General features: G+C 47.0%; 1 protein-coding gene across 1 annotated transcript in view; it reads left to right on the forward strand.

Moving 5' to 3' along the window:
- The window catches only part of RPA1 (replication protein A1), a 77,531-nt gene extending 71,824 nt beyond the window's left edge, over positions 1–5,707 (forward strand). Inside the window, exons 16-17 of the mRNA XM_045986529.1 lie at positions 3,120–3,206; positions 4,662–5,707. Coding sequence (XP_045842485.1) covers positions 3,120–3,206; positions 4,662–4,766 — 192 coding nt within the window. The 3' untranslated portion in view covers positions 4,767–5,707. The remainder of the gene's footprint in view (positions 1–3,119; positions 3,207–4,661) is intronic.
- Positions 5,708–18,811: the final 13,104 nt, after the last annotated feature.

Genomic DNA, 18,811 nt, shown 5'->3' on the forward strand with positions numbered 1-18,811 from the left:
AAGTGCTTTAAAAACAACACTTTAGGGGCGCCTGGATGGCTCAGTGGTTTAAGCCGCTGCCTTCGGCTCAGGTCATGATCTCAGGGTACTGGGATCGAGTCCCACGTCGGGCTCTCTGCTCTGAAGGGAGCCTGCTTCCCTCTCACTCTCTCTGCCTGCCTCTCTGCCTACTTGTGATCTCTGTCTGTCAAATAAATAAATAAAATTAAAAAAAAAAAAACAAAAAAAACAAAAAAAAACAACACTTTACAAGTATAAACCATTTATTTCTCCTGTTACCGTTAGCACACTACTGTTGATGTGCCTACAGTCGCTTGAGAGCTGGAAGGTATCTTCTGAAGTAATCTGAAGTGCACATGTGCCCTTTTAGCATAATAAACACCTTCCTGAGAAGCTGAGTCAAATCCTGGGTTAAACTCACATATAAGGTCTTGCTATTCCAGGTCTTCAGAGGCAGTTCGTACGAAGTAACTTTCTTTCCTACGATAACTTTATTTCATTTCTATAAATTTATATTTTTATATATTAGGTTTATTTAATGTAGGGAATAGATTACTAATTATGCTAAACGTAGGAAAGATACTCAGAGGAAATGTGTAAAGATGGGGGCGCCTGGGTGGCTTATTCGGTTAAGCATTTGCCTTTGGCTCCGGTCATGATCCCAGGGGTTCTGGGTTCGAGCCCTGCATCGGGCTCCCTGCTCAGCAGAGGTCTGCTTCTCCCTCTCCCTTCATCTTCTTTCTCTCAAATAAATAAAATCATTTAAAAAAATGTGTAAAAAATGTGTAAAGATGATCAATGAAAGCTCTTTTCTGGGCCACACAAATTAGCATCTAACTGTACTCCCCCCCCCCCCCCGCTTTTCTTCCAAATTGGTTAGGAAACTTATAAATAAAACACTAAGGAAAAAAACACACACACACCACTAAGAAAAAAAAGACTTGTCATTTGGTGTGTTTTTCTTATTCTTTCCTGTCTTCATTTCGTCCATTCGGTCCCCACCCTTCCCTGACACGCATCTTTCAAAAATTGTGAGATCTCTGAAAATAATGCCAACAAGCCCTTTCATGGAAATAACCAGAATTGACTTTAAAGTATGACGGTATCTTTGTTTTGCCTGGTTCTTTATTTTCATATCAGATTTTAAGGCTTGAGGCAGCTTTTCAGGTTTTTTTATGAGCTTATTACCTTTGACTGTTTTTACTGCTGGTGAATGAGGACATATAGAAACGTCCCTCGGGAACCATGATACTCTTGAAGGACATGCTCCATGCTCTCTCTAATCTTGAAGAATAATGGCAACTGGTATAATTTTCTTAAGGTTGAACACGTCGTTTTATTTACATATCTGAAAGCCCAGAGGACTTTGTGTGTGTATGTGAAGTAACTTTTACAAGAGTTCTGTGTAACAAAGCCATTTTCATGTCCCATGTAGCTTGAAAAGGTAATATTGACTGACATGAACTGTTTTATATAAAATTACTGCGAATTTATTTTATGCATATTTATATAAAATCCTTGCTCTGATTTCTTTCTCTTTACCAGACTTTTTTTTTTTTTTTTTTTTTTTTTAATAAAATTTAATTAGTGGGGCGCCTGGCTACCTTGGTCAGTGGAACATGTGACTTGATCGCAGAGTCATGTATCTGAGCCCCACATTGGTGTAGAGATTACTTTATTTTTAAAAAAGGTAAATAAAGCTTAAATAGTGTTTGAGGGACAAGAGAAAGAGGGAGAGAACTGTGTTTTTCAAACTTTCCCTCGTCTTTACCCCCTTCACCTGCCTTTACTTGCTCACAGATCACGGTAAATGCAGAGACCGAAACAGTATGGCAACTTGAAGGTTTTTTGACTGTTTTTTTCCTCTCAGTTCTTTTTTTTAAGATTTTATTTTTATTTTTTAAGTATTTTTTTTACTAATTTATTTGTCAGAGAGAGAGAGCACAAGCAGGGGGAGCAACAGGCAGAGGGAGAAGCAGGCTCCCTGCTGAGCATGGACCCTGATGCTGGGCTCAGTCCCAGGAACCTGGGATCATGACCTGAGCTGAAGGCAGACATTTAACCTACTGAGCCACCCAGGCACCCCTTTAAGATTTTATTTTTAAGTAAATCTCTGCATCCAATGTGGGGCTTGAACTCACAACCCTGAGATTCCATCACAAAACTTTTGAAGTTTAGAAATGTATTTTCTAAGAGTGGTTTAATTTTTTTTTATTATCATGGTGAAATATGAATAAAATTTACCTTTTTAACCATTTTGAAGTTCAGTATACTCATTAAATACTAATTTTCCATTTCCCCTTCCTCTGGCCCCTGGCAACCATTCTACTTTCTGTCTCTGAATTTGGCTACTGTAGGTAGAGTATTTTAGTTAGTTTTTTTTTTTTTTTAAGATTTTATGTATTTATTTGACAGAGAGAGAGAGAGAGATCACAAGTAGGCAGAGAGGCAGGCAGAGAGAGAGAGGGAGAAGCAGGCTCCCCGCTGAGCAGAGAGCCCAATGCGGGGCTCGATCCCAGGACCCCGAGATCATGACCTGAGCCGAAAGCAGAAGCTTAACCCACCGAGCCACCCAGGCACCCTGAGTATTTTAGTATTTTAATAAAATTCTACCTAAACAGTTTTATGTAATGAAATGTCACCTGTAGATTAGTTATTCCTAAGTAATTTAAACCACTGAGGGTAAAAATTTTGAGAGAGATTTTTCTCAAAAGTCTTTTCAAAAATGTTTTTTTCTCTTGGGGTGCCTGGGTGGCTCAGTTGATTGAACCTCTGCCTTCAGCTCAGGTCATGATCCTGGGCCCCTGGGATTGAGCCCAATGTATGGCTCCCTGTTCAATTGGGAGTCTACTTCTCCCTCTCCTCTGCCTGCCATTCTGCCTACTTCTCTCTCTCTGTTCTCTCTCTCTCTATCAAATAAATAAAATCTTAATAAAAAGTTAAAAAAAATTTTATTTTTAAGTAATCCCTGAACCCAATGGGGGGCTCAAACCTACAACCCCAAGATCCAGAGTCACATGTTCTGACTGAGCCAGCCAGTCACCCTTCAAAAATTTTAATGGATATTTTCAAATGGCCTGATAACTTCCATGCCTAAAGTTTTACATTTGTTTTTGCAGAATGAGCAAGCATTTGAGGAAGTTTTCCAGAATGCCAACTTCCGATCTTTCATATTCAGAATCAGAGTGAAACTAGAGACCTACAATGTAAGTGGGGTCTCCTGGGGTGCAGAAGGGTTAGCAGTGGGGAGCTGCTGTTTGTCACCCACAACAACAGTTCGATGGCAACTGTCACCTAATTGCGCACTATGGGCCAGACCCAGTGCTAACCACCCTGTGTTTATTACTCATTGACTCTGCCCAGCGCTGAGGTTGAGTGTTTTGTCTGGCGTCGAGCATCTAGAGGGAAATGCTGTGTGCTCTCTTCAGTTACAACCTGGGGGATTTTTGTTGGTGTACTGACAAAGAACAGTAAGGTATTGAGTGGACTCACTTCCATGAGGTTTAGGCCCTAAGGTTGGTATCGGAAACAAAGGCTGCACATAATTAAAATTACCTTGAAAATTCCTTTCAGTCGCCTGTAATAGCGTATGATTGGACCGTCCAACGGTATCAGCAGTACTTGAGCATTGACTTCCTGCTGGTTACTCTTCTCCACCCTTTACATCTGTTGTCTCACTTGATCCCGGCAGGAACCCACATGTAGGAACTACCGTCCTCTCCATTTCACCACTGAAGAAATGGAGGCGCGCAGAGAATGAGTAATTTGTAGAAGTCATATGTCAGCACACGGCCGTACTTAAGATCCTGGCCCCCAGCGACAGAGCTTTGCTTGTCACCGTTCTTATAAGTAGAACCATGTCATCACTGGGGAGCACGTGCTCACGAAAGCGTGTGAGCCCCTGAACCAGACGGCACACTCTGTCTGGGCACCATGCCACCCTGCCTCCAAAGGCACTGTTCAGTCTTGATGAGCGAACGAGGAGTTCTGAAAACCTGCCTGCTTGTTTCAGGGGGTCCTCACTCTGTTGTGTTATTATGCCCTAACCCTAGTACCTGCTACAGGAGTGTTCGCTTCTGGAGGCACTGAATAAGGTAGGGAGTCAAATGTCTGTGATAGAGTGACAGAGTTAGGTGGGACCAGGGGATGACTTGAAGGGTCATGCAGCGCTCTCATGGTGCGGACAAGGAGGGTGAGGTGCAGAGACGTCGTCTCTCCCAGAGCCGAGATGGCCCCAGACCAAGCCTTGGTCCTCCGCCGCGGGTGCTTTTGCTTTCATAGCACTCTCAGAACTGGCTGTGTGGCTCCAATCAAGTCACTTCTTTTCTCTGGGCTCCTGTGTCCCCCTCTGCAGAGAAAACAAAGTGACCTAGATCAGACCGCTAAGGCCCATCCCATTTGAAGTCTAGGTTTCTGAGAGCTTGGAAGCATGAAGGAAGGATGAAGAGGGGCTTCTGTCCACTCTCCCAGCTCCAGAAGTTCCAAACGGGGCTCTCACAGGGGACCGTTTTCTGTATTAGGATGACTGAACACTAAGTCCCGCATGCCTTTGTGTTCGCTCCCGCTGGGATCATGGAAACCCCTGAAGCCAAGGGGGTTACCACCAGCGCTCCGTGCCACAGGCTTTCCTCCGCTGACAAATGGCTTTTCTCTTCTTGAAGGATGAGTCTCGAATTAAGGCCACTGTGATGGACGTGAAGCCCGTGGACTACAAAGAATATGGCAGAAGGCTGATCATGAACATCAGGAGAAACGCGCTCATGTGAGAAGAGCAGGGCTGATTGGGCAGAAGTTTGAAAAACAGCAGAGCTGAAGTGAAACCGGTTCCTTCTTCCCCCTCCCCTCCGTCCCCTGTCCCTCTCCCCTCTGTCCCCCTCCCCCATGACATTTCCACAAGAGCTGCACGCCGCAGGTGGACAAAACGCTTTCCTCCCTTGGACGCGTCTTGGAGCCCGTCGGTACCCACTGATACAAGCAAAGGGAAACGGGCTCCGACAGCTGTGGTGGATGCGGCAGCCGTCCTGGCGGGTCAGCCGGCGGGTAGCGCGGGGCCAGTCACTCCCTCTGTCTTCAGGGTTTTGTCAGTTTTATTAAGATTTCATTATCTTCAAGCAGGAATTATGTCACAAGTAATTGACCCTAACTCTGCAGACAGTGAAATAAATTATGTAACGAGGGTTTCTGCCTCTCCCACGGTGACACCTTCACGACGTGGGTTCCCTCTCGGGAGGGGGAGTCCGGAGGGGGTCATGCGGAACCCATACTTCAGTGAGTGTGTCTTTCTGGAATTCAAAGCCTCTCTCATTCTGGAGGTACCACATAGTTGTTAATGCTTGGAATGGCAATAGGGTAGAATTATTAATCAAAGACATATCTTTTATATCTGAAGAATATCCCTCCTTCAGGGTTTAATAGACTGAGTCAGATGGGTCTGATATTAATCAAAATTGTCTCTTCTGAGGAAAGCTGATAAGCATTGACTTGCTGTCCCCCGGGGACATCCAGGCAACTACAAAGCATTGCTTTAGTTTTCACTTCAATTAATGTTGCATTTTGGTTGGCAGATGCATACTTTTTCTACCTGTACATATTTCTTGCATTTGTATGTTTCATTTCTTGACGAAAGCTATGTTAAATAGAAGGGATTTTGAAGGAAGAAGCCCTTTGTTTCCCCTGCTTTGTTTTAATAAACAGAATATTCTCTTCATGTGATTCCTACTTTCTTTGAATGCAAAGCGTTCTTGTAACTGGAAAGCAATTAATTAGCCTTCATAATAAATGTTCACTTGGGGGAGATGTTAACTCATTACAGACTCAAAGATCACTCTGAGGCATAGAGATCACTCATCCTAATGTTTGCGACCCGAAAATGCATCTTTTAAAAGAATGAAAACCCTGCAAACAAAAAGCCATTGTGCTCCAGAATGCTGATCATCGGGCACTTTGGGATCTTACTGATGTTTACACAGCACTCTAACACCAACCAGGCTCTGAAATGTGTACAGACAGTGAGCTAGTAAGAAAACAGTAATTATGCTACTGGGCCTTTCAGTTAGCAAGAGCATGCTTGCTCTGTGTGTTCCTAATCATATTAATTATCCATCCGGTTGCTGCGACCCACCACCAGGCATTGGCTGCACATCTCTATCCCTGAGCATCCAGGCGGTGTCGCAGTCTGCCTGGCCGGGCAGGTGTGGCATACAGCGGCCCTTCGCGAGCTGGAGAGTGAAGACAGCCTGGCCATCTCGTCCTCACCTGTCTTCTGTCCGGAGGCAAGTGGCCAGCCCTAAGCCGGATGACTTCTGTTCCTCACAACAGACAGGGTCTCTCTCAGGCCCGCTGATAGTTTGGGCACATCCCAGCCTCAGACGGTGGTCATTGGGCTGCACTTGCGTGTGGGGCTGAGGCTTCAACCATTTTTATGGAAGCTCTTTTCTGCCTGACCTTGCTTATCAAGCACTGACTAGAAAATTACAGTCTTCGGTACAATTCTGGATTGACAAATTGTGGGTTGGAAGTGGTCATCTAGCTTTCAGCCCAGTTACCAGTCACATTCCACTCCTCCCGGCATTCCCTACGTTCACGTTCACGTTCACGACGGCTCTCCCTTGTGGGGAGTGAGTTACCCCGACACATCTCAGGACCACTGGACCCGGCGCCGGGTGTCCTCTGTGACTAGCGAATCCACGGGCCGTTCTGGGGGAGGGCGGCTCCCTGGGGAGAGGACGTTTAGCAGATTTCCCTACTAAAAATCAGATCACCGGAAGAGGAGCATCAGAAATTGGCTCCACTTAGTTAGGCTTTTAAGAGATCTAGGTCCCTGAGGATGGCCTAAATAGGTTCTGGCCCACAGTTCTTGGAATTCTCTTGGATATGGTTTATCCCGAAAGGCTGTTCATGTTCTTTTTCTCATCTTTCACTTTGAGATCAATGTTTATTTTGCATACACCATGACATCAGCGTTAAGCAATTAGGAAAAAATCTAATCATTTTGCCTTCATTTAAACGGTTCTTGGAGTTCCTCCAGTCTCATTGTGAAAGAGGCAAGAAAAAAAAGTAAAAGGGCAATAATCTGATTTCTGTCCATATTTTCAGTGTTTTATGCTTTCCATTAAGGCCTTGCTAATCTCTAGTGTGCTGTTCTTTTTTGAACTACAGGGTCAAAAATCCCCCCCCCCACTTTTTTTTCCATGAGTGGCCTGTCTTGGAAAAGTATAAATAATATTGATCGTGGTATTTAATACACTAATGAAACCCGTGGCTATTGACTACATAATTAATACACTGTCTAAAAGTGAAGTTTGGCAACCCAGTGTATAAAGGTTTATATTGACTTGTGTTTCTTTGGCAATATGCCTTCTAAGATTTTATTTATAGAAAGTAAAATGGGGAGGGGCGCCTGGGTGGCTCAGTAGGTTAAAGCCTCTGCCTTCGGCTCAGGTCATGATCCCAGGGTCCTGGGATCGAGCCCGGCATCGGGCTCTCTGCTCAGTAGGAAGCTTGCTTCCTCCTCTCTCTCGGCCTGCTTCTGGGCCTACTTCTGATCTCCGTCTGTCAAATAAATAAATAAAATCTTAAAAAAAAAAAAAAAGTAAAACGGGGGCACCTGGGTGGCTCAGTCGTTAGCCGGCTGCCTTTGGCTTAGGTCATGATCCCAGGGCCCTGGGATCGAGTCCCGCATTGGGCTCCCTGCTAGGCGGGAGGCCTGCTGCTCCCTCTCCCACTCCCCCTGCTTGTGTTGCCTCTCTTGCTCGCTCTCTGTGTCAAATAAATAAAATCTTAAAAAAAAAAAAAGGAAGTGAAACAGGTTGTCAAGTCTCCTTTCCTTTTCACTCATTAGAAGGCCACTGCTCCCCTAGTAAATTCACTGTTTCCTTATATCAGAGGATTTCTACCCCATCCCCACCCCGAGCCCCATAAAATGTGGTTTGTTAGCTCTTAGTCTCATAATCCACTCTTGGTAGAGTTCTGGCTTTTATAAACACTTTTGGAAATAATCAGCTTTCCTCAAAAAGGATAGAATTTAGATGTTTGATTTTCATTTGTTGAAAAAAACCTCAACTAAGTACATTTGTTACTAAGCTAGTAAGTATTGTTAATGTCTGTTGAAAAGGAAAGGAATAGGGTCTCTTCGGCCCATTGATTATCTCTCACATAAGTAATCCATGTTTGTTGTAGAAAAACAGCCTACAGATAAGAAAAAGGAAATTACCCATAGTCCTCCAAATCACCAAGAACCACTTGTGGAGCTGACTTTTCTAGGCATACATGCATATAAATGTAGTGTTAATTGAAGTAGGTTATACTGTGTACACTATTCTGTGACCCTTTTCTCCTAGCACTGTAGGATGGACATCTTTTCTATTTCAATAAAATAGATCTGCATAATTCTAATTGGCATTTGGCTGTGTGGATATATGTATTTATTGAGCCAATTCACTTGCTGGATGTTTATATTCCCCAATTATTATTTTTTAAGATTTTTATTTATTTATTTGACAGACAGAGATCACAAGTAGGCAGAGAGGCAGGCAGAGAGAGAGGGGGGGGGAAGCAGGCTCCCTGCTGAGCCAGAGAGCCCGATGCGGGGCTCGATCTCAGGACCCCGAGATCATGACCTGAGCCGAAGGCAGAGGCTTTAACCCACTGAGCCACCCAGGCGCCCCTCCCCAATTATTTTTAAATTTTATTTTTGTTAAGATAGAATTGGCATATAATGTGTTCGTTTTAGAGTTACGTATACTTCCTAATTGCTATCATAAACCCAGTATTTGGGGTGCCTGGGTGGCTCAGTTGGTTAAGCGTCTGCCTCTGGCTCAGGTCATGATCCCAGCGTCCTGGGGTCGAGCCCCACATTGGACTCCATGCTCAATGGGGAGTCTGCTTCTCCCTCTCCCTCTGTCTGCCCCTCTGCCTACTTGTGCTCGCTCTCTCTCTCAAATAAATAGGGGTGGCTCAGTGGGTTAAGCCTCTGCCTATGGGCTCGGGTCATAATCTCGGGGTCCTGGGATCGAGCCTGCATTGGGCTGCTTGGCAGGGAGCCTGCTTTTCCCTCTCCTTCTGCCTGCCTTTCTGCCTACCTGTGATCTCTCTGTCAAATAGATAAATAAAATTTTTTTAAAAAACAAAAATAAGGGGCACCTGGGTGGCTCAAATGGTTGAGGCTCTGCCTTCAGCTCGGGTCATGATCTCAGGGTCCTGGGATCGAGCCCCACATCGGGCTTTCTGCTCAGCAGAGAGCCTGCTTCCCCTCTCTCTGCCTGCCTCTCTGCCTGCTTGTGATCTCTGTATATCAGATAAATAATAAAATCCTCAATAAAAATAAAAATAAACCCAGTATTCAATGGGCAGGGACATCTATCCTTTGTGGCACTGTGAAAATGTCTGCCTTCTCTGCTTGTTGGGTTAGCTTTTCTGATGGTTTTCTCCGTGCCTTAGCCCAGTGATGACGGCTCTAAGGTTCTGTGTGCCATCAAAGGCTGGCAGGTGATTTGAGCACGTCCTAGAATCCTCAGGAGCAAAAGCAGGTAGACGAATGCAGGGAGGAGAGAAAAAAGGAAGGCTCCCAAGCCATAGATGTTTCCACCCCACCTACCACGTGGACAGAGCTGTGGCTCTGAAAAGGCCGAGATCCTCTAGATTTCTGCTAGTGTGGCAGGAATGGCCTCTTGAGAACACATTTAACTTGCTTTATCAATCAATATATGCCAATGATTCTTCATCCAAAGCTATTAGTTAACGATTATTAAAGCTTTTTTTTTAAGATTTTATTTATTTATTTGACAGACAGAGATTACAAGTAGGCAGAGAGGCAGGCGACGGTGGGTGGGGAGGCGCAGAAGCAGGCTTCCTGCTGAGCAGAGAGCCTGATGCAGGACTCGATCCCAGGACTCTGGGATCATGACCTGAGCCGAAGGCAGCGGCCTAACCGACTGAGCCACCCAGGTGCCCCACGATTATTAAAGCTTTTAATCATATTTGTAATGGCGGCTTTATTGTCAAGAAGAGTATGGGAGCACCTGTCTCCTTTGTCTGTGCTGTCCTCCTTGTTTACAAGTGATTTGAAATTAAAATACCTTGTCCCGGGGCACCTGGGTGGCTCAGTGGGTTAAGCCTCTGCCTTCAGCTCAGGTCAATATCTCAGGATCCTGGGATCGAGTCCCGCATCAGACTCTCTGCTTAGCAGGGAGCCTGCTTCCCCCTCTCTCTGCCTGCTTCTCTGCCTACTTGTTAACTCTCTCTGTCAAATAAATAAATAAAATATTTAAAATAAAATAAAATACCTTGTCCCCAAGAACTGTGGTCTATCTGGAGCAAGTCTGGGGACTAGCAATAATATCACAAGTCAAATTAAAATTCAATAAATTGGGGCATCTGGGTGGCTCAGTCATTAGCGTCTGCCTTTGGCTCAGGTCATGATCCCAGGGTCCTGGGATTGAGCCCTGCATCAGGCACCTGGCTCAGCGGGGAACCTATTTCTCCCTCTCCCACTCCCTCTGCTTGTGTTCTCTCTCTTGCTGTGTCTTTCTCTGTCAAATAAAATCTTTTTTAAAAAAAAGAAAATAAAACTCAGTAAATGGGCCACCACCCGGCTGGCTCAGTCAGTCAGAGGAGCATGTGACTCTTCATCTCAGGGGCTATGGGTTCAAGCCCCACGCTGGGTGGAACGATTCCTTAAGAAAATAAAAAAATCGGGGCGCCTGGGTGGCTCAATTGGTTAAGTGACTGCCTTCGGCTCGGGTCATGATCCCAGAGTCCCAGGATCGAGTCCCACATCCAGCTCCCGGCTCTGCGGGGAGCCTGCTTCTCCCTCTGACCTTCTCCCCTCTTCATGCTCTCTCTCACTCTCTCTCTTTCTCTCTCTCAAATAAGTAAATACATAAAACCTTTTAAAAAAAATAAATAGGGCGCCTGGGTGGCTCAGTGGGTTGGGCCGCTGCCTTCGGCTCAGGTCATGGTCTCAGGGTCCTGGGATCGAGTCCCGCATCGGGCTCTCTGCTCAGCGGGGAGCCTGCTTCCCTCTCTCTCTCTCTGCCTGCCTCTCTGTCTACTTGTGATCTCTCTCTGTCAAATAAATAAATAAAATCTTTAAAAAAATAAATAAATAAAAAATAAAAAATAAATAAAACTTAAAAAAAAGAAAAGAAAAAATATATGTCAGTAAATGGAGAGATCCCTGGAGCCTGGGTGTTCAGGAAAGCTTTCACAAAGAATTGAGTGATAGGAGACTCACAAATTGTAGCCTTCATTTCCATCAGGGGCCGTCTGGTCTATACGGAAGATCACGAACAACAGCTGATAATAACCGTGTGTTCTGTGTCGCCGCAGACGAAACCGTGTAGATGCCATGAAAGGTGCACCAAAGGGCACTGAGTTCCTTCTGCGTGTCTGACCACAGTAGGGGTAGGGGGCTTACAACTTCTATTGCCAGATCCTGTCCTAAGAGTCTGCGATTTGCCAATAACTGGTGGGTGTGCTCGAAGACCTTGAACCTCACCATTCTGCCAGCCTCTCAGCTTTGCCGGGCTCTCCATAACTGTCCCCTTGCACCCCCTACTTCTGAGCTGTTGCTAAATCTCAAAAATGTATAGTTTTCAAGAAAACAGTCTTCCCTTCTCCAGCCTTGATGACGACAGACCATGCGAAAAACTGAATCCCGCCTGCCTGGGGAGAAATATTTATATCCAGTTCAGAAGTGAGCATGTAAACTTTTCATAATGGTGAGCCCTTCTTATGAAACTGTACCTGCTCCCTAGTGGATTTCCCAGTTGGTAATTGGAAGTGTGTGCTGTCATTAAAAATGACAGCTTCCTCACATAACATGCTTGGTGCTTGTAAAATGCAGATAACTCGGCCTATATATAACTTGGGTGTGTTACAGCTTCCTCCTGGCCGTTAGGTAACCCAGGGGCTGGCGCCTGGGAAAGCAGGGGAGCTCGCGGCAGGCAGTGGCATTGTGCTCCTGAATGCCGTGCCCTGAAACGGAGTCAGAACAACCAGGACTTTTTAAAAAAAAATAAGCCCCCACCGGACTCTCATCTCTCCTCTCCCAGTTGACACCGCTGTTCATGTTGAAGTTTATTTATATCTTCAGTCAGCCACGGTGCAGAGGTCATTTCTGTTGGCCTCAAATTTTAGAGGCTTATGTGTTTGCCTAGGAGAGCTGCTCTCCCCGGCACTCAGGCTTGAAATGCAAAGCCTGTCTTTTGTAGACACTTCCCCGTCTCCATAGCACCCCCTTCTCCCACCACCACCATCACCATTCCCTTCCCCGCTATTTATTTAAAATCTCAATAGCTGTAGAAGGTGCATCCCTATAAATGAGCTCTCCTCCTGTAATGGGTTCTCTCCAGGCAGCAAACCTTCCATAAAGGAGCCACTAATTAAGCAGAAAACGGTTTGTCTTGCTTAGCCACGTTCCATGAATCCAGCAGTCAATTTAGGCGATGGCAACATCCTTCTTTAGAGCTATGATTTTAATAATATTCCTCTGTCTTTCTGCCTGTGGTTGGCGGCGGGGGGGGGGGGGGGGGTTGTGTGTGTGTCCCTGTACCTGTCTCGCTCTCCCTCTTTAAGAGGAAGATTTCTTTCCGTGGACGTCCCTTTTTCTGAAAATCCCTGTTAAAGTCACTCTTCCAGGATCAAGCTCACGCTGAGCCTTCCCAGCCAGAGCACGGTGCTGTGGGGGGAAGCGCCATGATTTGCAGTAGGGGCACGCACAGGCCTTTGGGGAAGACGCCTGTCAGTCTCGGGTGGGGAGAGGCCTGAACGGCTGTCCCCCTTCGGTCTGAGGCACCATCGAAGGTGTGAGCACGCTTCCCCGGGCCACGTGCCACCCGTGCCTTCTAATAACACCTTTAGCTCCCAGATCCAAGTCTCATTTTGCGTGTGTGATTAAATCGCGGGTGGCTAGGAAAAGCAGAGCCCTCTTAATTAGAGAGCGACATTCTTGCATAGGAGTTGTGTTCCGTGCGTGGTATCATTGTCACGGCAAATTACCAGCTAGGTTAAATATTGAGCTGGTAGTTCGCAGCGCTTCAATTATTCCCCCCCACCTCCTCCCTCCCCTCGCCATCACCTGCTATCCTGCACTTCTAACTTGACCTTCTGCCAAGTGGTAGCTTTTAAGTGAGGCTTAGAGAAGATACACTTTACGGCGGGAGCAATAAATCTGGCTTTGGGCAAGTTAGAGGATGCCGACAACATCTGAATGAGGGGCGCAATTTTTGCTGCGCATGTGGGGGTGTGCCGGGGCCATCTCAAGGGCCGTCTAACTCCAGCCGTAAAACTCCTAGGTTGGTCAGTATATCTTGCGCGGGTGTCTCTGTCATGAAAACCCTACACTGGGGATGCCACAAGAAACGCAAAGGGAATGGAAGACTTGGTCCCTTCTCTCTCACTTGGAATCCATGATGGGGATCCACAAAACGGAAGCACACACTTTTTATAAACAAGACAAGCGACCCAGAGCAGACCGAGTACATGATGGCAGAGAGGAGGAAACCGTCGGGTAGAGGCGAGTGGTCATGATAGAGTTGGGGACATTGGACTGGCAGGGAGAACAAAGAGATACGTGTCCAGGCAAAGGACCAGCCGGTGCACAGGCACAGAAGAGGACAAAGTGAGCCAGGTGCAGGGGATACCAAGGAAATGAGTTTGGTTTGAGTGGTATCGCCTTTTGTCGAGAAATAATAAACGAGATTGCGAACATCGGGAGTGCAGTTTGGAACATCCGGAGTGCAGTTTGGACCGTGATTTTCTGGGAGCTTAAGGCTTAAGCCCTGTGGAATGCAGGTCTCAGCCAGTGTCCTTTGTCTTTAAGTGACCTTTCAGTGGTTCCTAGAACTGGGCTTCTGGCTCACAGAGGCTGGGGGGAACATTGTTCCAGCTCAGCCCACTCTGCTTAGCCAGCTAAAGAGCGGAGGAAATCCTGTAGGGATGTTATTGGAGTGTTGTGCACTCGATTCCTCACAAGCGTCATGCTGGGCTGCTCATTTTCTTTGGACAAAGATAGACTGGCTCCCTCTCTTGTTGATGGAATGAAAATTCTCTCTTGCATTATGGCTCATGTGATAACTTTGGTGGCGGTGGTGTGGGGATAAGGAAGAGTCTCTTAATGGCTCTAGTTAAACCTGGTAATATCACTCCATCAACCTTCAGCCTGCTGTGGGAATCTAGCCCAGATTCGCATTCCTGAATGTCTAAAACCTGCCACTGGCATCTTCAAAGTGCTAAAAAGGAGCAGGCCGTCACTCGGCGATTTCGTGGAGCATATGTATAAGCCAGCGCTCCTTTCTTGACTCTGGAATTGTGCCTCTTCCCCTGCCAGCTCCCCAGCCCAAGGTCAGTCTCCTCGGATCAACTTGGGAAGCCAAAGTTATTTCGGCTACAGCATCCCCCTTGGCAGTGTCTTAGCTGCTGGCACGCTGGTTTAATGCCCCCAATGGAAGAGAACTCATTTTATTCTGGAAAATGGGGAAATGAATTTGCTGCAGGACCTGCCCGGGCCTAATTAGTCCAGTCTGCCAGCAGGGCTTGCTCCGCGTCTGAGGCGTGTGTGCACGTGCATGGTGTGTGTGTGCACGTGCGTGGGGCATGTGAACGCGCGTGCCCTTGGCTACAGTAACCTGCTCGGCAATGGCGGCTATTGGTTCACGTGAGCCCACTTGAGTCGGGCGCTCCGGGGAGCTGGTGGGTGTGGCCACCTCACAGTCCATTTGCCTTCCTGAAATGGTCTCATAGGGAAAGTAGTCAGGTCAATGTCGAGGCAACTTTTTGGCGCGAGTAAAGAAGCAGAGGCCACAGGCTGAGGCCAAGGGCGGGGGAGAACGGGGAGGGACTGGGAGGAAAGACACAGGTGGGAAAGAGGTCATTGTAACCTAAATTAAATAATGGGAATGACAGTCATACAGCCTCAGAATTACAAGACCCTGACAAAGGGCTCCCCTGGGAAACGGGGCTCAGCCTCCGGTCCTGGAAGTCCGGGAGGGGGTTTCTCCACCCAGCCGGGGGCAGGAGGAGGGCCTGCGGCTGGAAGCATTCTGTTTCCATAAACATGGAAACACCGGAGTGAGCTGCGCGCCCCCATCAGTAACCAGGATCCAGAGAGGATGGCATAAATGTTTCCGGTGTGCTCGGGGTAATTAGCTTTGAATTACCATGTGCATATTTTCAACACGTAAATGATCATACCAGGTTTTCGGAAACAGTTTCACACGAATTCGAATTCGAGCGGCTCCCCTGCCCACCCCCCCGCCCCTGGGAAGGCCTCTGGGCTGCCGCGCTGGGTGCAGCCGGGCGGAGCACAGCGGCTTTGCGGCTTCGGCTCAGGCCGGAGGCGGCGGGGGGCGCGCTAAACCCTCAGATAAAGGGGGATTAGGCCGCAGCCGCGGGTCCTGGCTCAGCCCGCTTGCCCAGGACTCTCCTTCCTCCAAGCCAGCGTGGTGTGTGCCAGTTTTTCAAAACGATTTGTTCAGCTTTTAAGTTTTCCATTGTGCATGAAAAGGCAATTCCATGGGTGGGGGGTTTTGTCGGTTTGGGGGGAGGGGTTCGTTTTGTTTTCCCCTTCTTCATTTTATTTTATGAAGACCTGGGCAGCGGGGAGGCTTGAGATGACTAGCCAGGTAAGAACCACATGCGGTATTTTACACCGGCAGACTGCCCTCCAGCAACTTCAGTCTCCCCGATGTTAGGCCCAGAACGTAAACAGCAATTTCTAAAATCCCTGTATCAGTAGAGAGTGGCAAAGGCAAAGGTTTTCATGCCCCAGCCCTGGAGCCTCCTTCCTCCTGCAAGAACCTGTTCGAGGGGGCGCCCTCCGGAATCCCACAGAAGCCCCTTCGAGGCCCTTTGGGCTCTGGGAGGAGACGTTTAAAGTCAGCCCTCCAACTTCGTGGGCCTGAATGCAGAGCGGAGGCTTGGAAACACGCCTTGCATCCTCTTCTCCGTGGTAAGCTTTGTTTCTCCAGCAGGGGGGGCTGGGAGAATAGAAACTAGGAGCCGGTGCCTAGGACCTTCGAGTGGGAGCTATCTCTGCTGAGATCCTGATTGAATGAAAATTGTTCATTATGCAAACTGTCTGGTTCAACACACAGAGGCAGCCCCCAGGCACAAACCCCAAGTAGTTGCTTTTTCTCTCCCCAGATTAAAACATATGAATTGCTTTGATGTAATCTTATAACAAAGCCTAATAGAAATTTTATTTCTTCTGAAGTTGCCTGTCATTTCTTATTGCCCCCCTTCCTCTGTCCTATTAATACCCTTACAGACAGGAATCTGTGGCTGCGTTCAGACTGCGTTTGAGGATGAGAGCAGTGTGTTTTTCTCGGTATGGTCCAGGTTATTTAAATACGGTTACTACACCGCTTGCAATATGTTTAATCTTTTGGTTCCCCCCAACCCCCCCCCACACACTGCTATTTATCATTTTAATGGAATGCTACAGAATATCACATTATGCAATGTGTTTAAATTGATAAATTGTATTAGAAAAATATTGGATAGGATGTTTTAATGGTAAGTGGGGTTTTGTAGAAATATTTTCTCATTAGTAGATCAGCTGCTTGCAGGGAGGAAATTGTAAGGATTTGGGAACAAGCTATATTTATGACCTATTTGGCTAATTAAAATTAAAGCATAATTTTAGCATGAAGTTCCTGCAAGACTTTGCAGAGAGGGTGGAGGAAGAAACTTGCCCAAATCCAGTTAACTTTTAAATGTCAGTTGCCATAACAACTTCACATGAGCCATATTTTTACTTGAAAATTCCTTTTAGGATTCAGTTGCTATAATAATTTGCCTCAGCTCTTTTTAGGAGGCATATTTTCCCATTTTCCTTTTGTGATCATTTCAAGGCTTTCATTGCTGGAACAAAAATGACCATGTAAACCTCAACCCTTCCTTCTTCCGTGGACCGGAGCAGAGTGGCCCCCCAAAATAGAAGTGTGGGCTATGGGAAATTCGTCTGCGGGGAAGGCTCTCCCTGGCCACCAGGGAAAGGGGTCAAGGGCTAGGGGTTCGTCGCTGTGGGAGCCAGTGCCCTTCTTGGTGGAAATTATTGAGTCAACAGAATTTTTTTTTTTTTAAAGATTTATTTATTTAACAGAGAGAAATCACAAGAGAGGCAGGCAGAGAGAGAGGAAGGGAAGCAGGCTCTCCGCTGAGCAGAGAGCCCGATGTGGGACTCGATCCCAGGACCCCGAGATCATGACCTGAGCTGAAGGCAGCGGCTTAACCCACTGAGCCACCCAGGCGCCCCTCAACAGAATTTTTTAAGTGTGACTATTCACCTTTTCTGTGTCCTGGGGGTTTTGCACAAGGCAAAGACCAGCCTGACCCTCTGGAGAAGGAATGGGTCCGCTCCTGTATTCTGAAGTCCTCAGCGACTGCCGTCTACTTGTTCGGTCTAAGTATTGGCATTTGATGACTAAGTGAGGCAATCCCGAATGTATTTACTTAGAAGCAAAGTGGTAGCAGAATAAAGTTCAGTGCCCTTTCTTTGGCTGTTCAGCTGTTAACCTTGATTCCTTAGATAATATGACCTCAGAGAAGCACCTGTGACTAAGATCTCTTCTGGCCACAGACACACTGGAGGGGACTAACTGCTGCCAGTCTTCGAGATCTCCCTGGAGCCCACATTGTCATTGCTGAGGGCAAGCCTGTGAGCCCAAGGAAAGGGTCTTACGAGTGGGCAGAACACTTAATTTCAAGAAGACTTATGGTCCATCGCCTTGAAGGAGCTTGGCACTCATCTCCCATGTCCCTGCTGGAAGCTGCGATCAGGTTTCTGACTTGACCCCACCCCGGCTTTAGTGACCTCTGCTCCTCTTCCTGGGTCTTGCCCTGGACCTTCCTTTCTCTCTCCCATCTCCTCTCACCCCAGGTCTTCTGTGGGATCTCACATTGTCCCATTATCTGGGACTCTGAAGCTTGCAAGGGGGCCTTGGGACTCCTGCAAAGAGGATAGTAGAGAAAGAGGCACCCTGGTTGCTAGCCGGCCCTCCCCTGGGGTTCCCCGTTGGACAGACTCCTGGTTCCTGGTGTCCCCACCTTCACAGTGAGGGGAAGATCGACACCCCACCCCCACCTCAAGGGCAGAAGGGACAATCAAATGCAAAAGTTTGTGGGAAAGAGAATATAATAATAAGTATTATTATTCTATTTTTCCTGTGGGTGATCCAGCCTTTGGAGATGTGGAGTTCATACTCTGGAAAAACCAGCCGGGCTGGCAACATGAGCTGCTCTTTTCAAACCTCAGTGATGTGCCCCTGTGAGATACTTCGGGGAAGGTTTGGGGATGTTCGACATTCGGGTCGTTCTGCACACGTCTGCTGAAATGTAATACTTGACATTTGCTTTTTTTTTTCTTTTTAAACCAAGGGTAACTGAACTCTGTGTTCAGGGAAATTGAAATAAAACATTATTGCTTGGTTTAGATGTGGAACTGGAGATTCTGCTTTATCTTAACCCTCCTCCTCGGAGGACTTTCAGCCTTTCCCCACCTTCTAGCCCCCAGGCGGAGGAGACAGACCGTTCCTTCAGGAAGCTCCAGAGCAAGCTGCAGGCAGGTGGGGAGGGCTCGGATCCCCCACCTCCTACTACTTAGCGGATCTCAGAGCTCCTCCCCTCGCATACAAGCCACAGGTGATAACAATGCAGGCCTTTAGGGTCGGTCGTGAGGATTAGAAATAATATACTTAAAGCACCAAGCAGATAGTGGTCTAAATTCCCTGTGCTGGTTGCTACCCGTGCTTGTGGAATCATGGAAACTCCTCCGGCGGGTCTGGCCCAGCTGCCAGTGCCCTGTGACCCC

Source organism: Meles meles, chromosome 18 (genome assembly GCF_922984935.1).
Source record: "Meles meles chromosome 18, mMelMel3.1 paternal haplotype, whole genome shotgun sequence".
In the NCBI taxonomy this organism is placed as follows: domain Eukaryota; kingdom Metazoa; phylum Chordata; class Mammalia; order Carnivora; family Mustelidae; genus Meles; species Meles meles.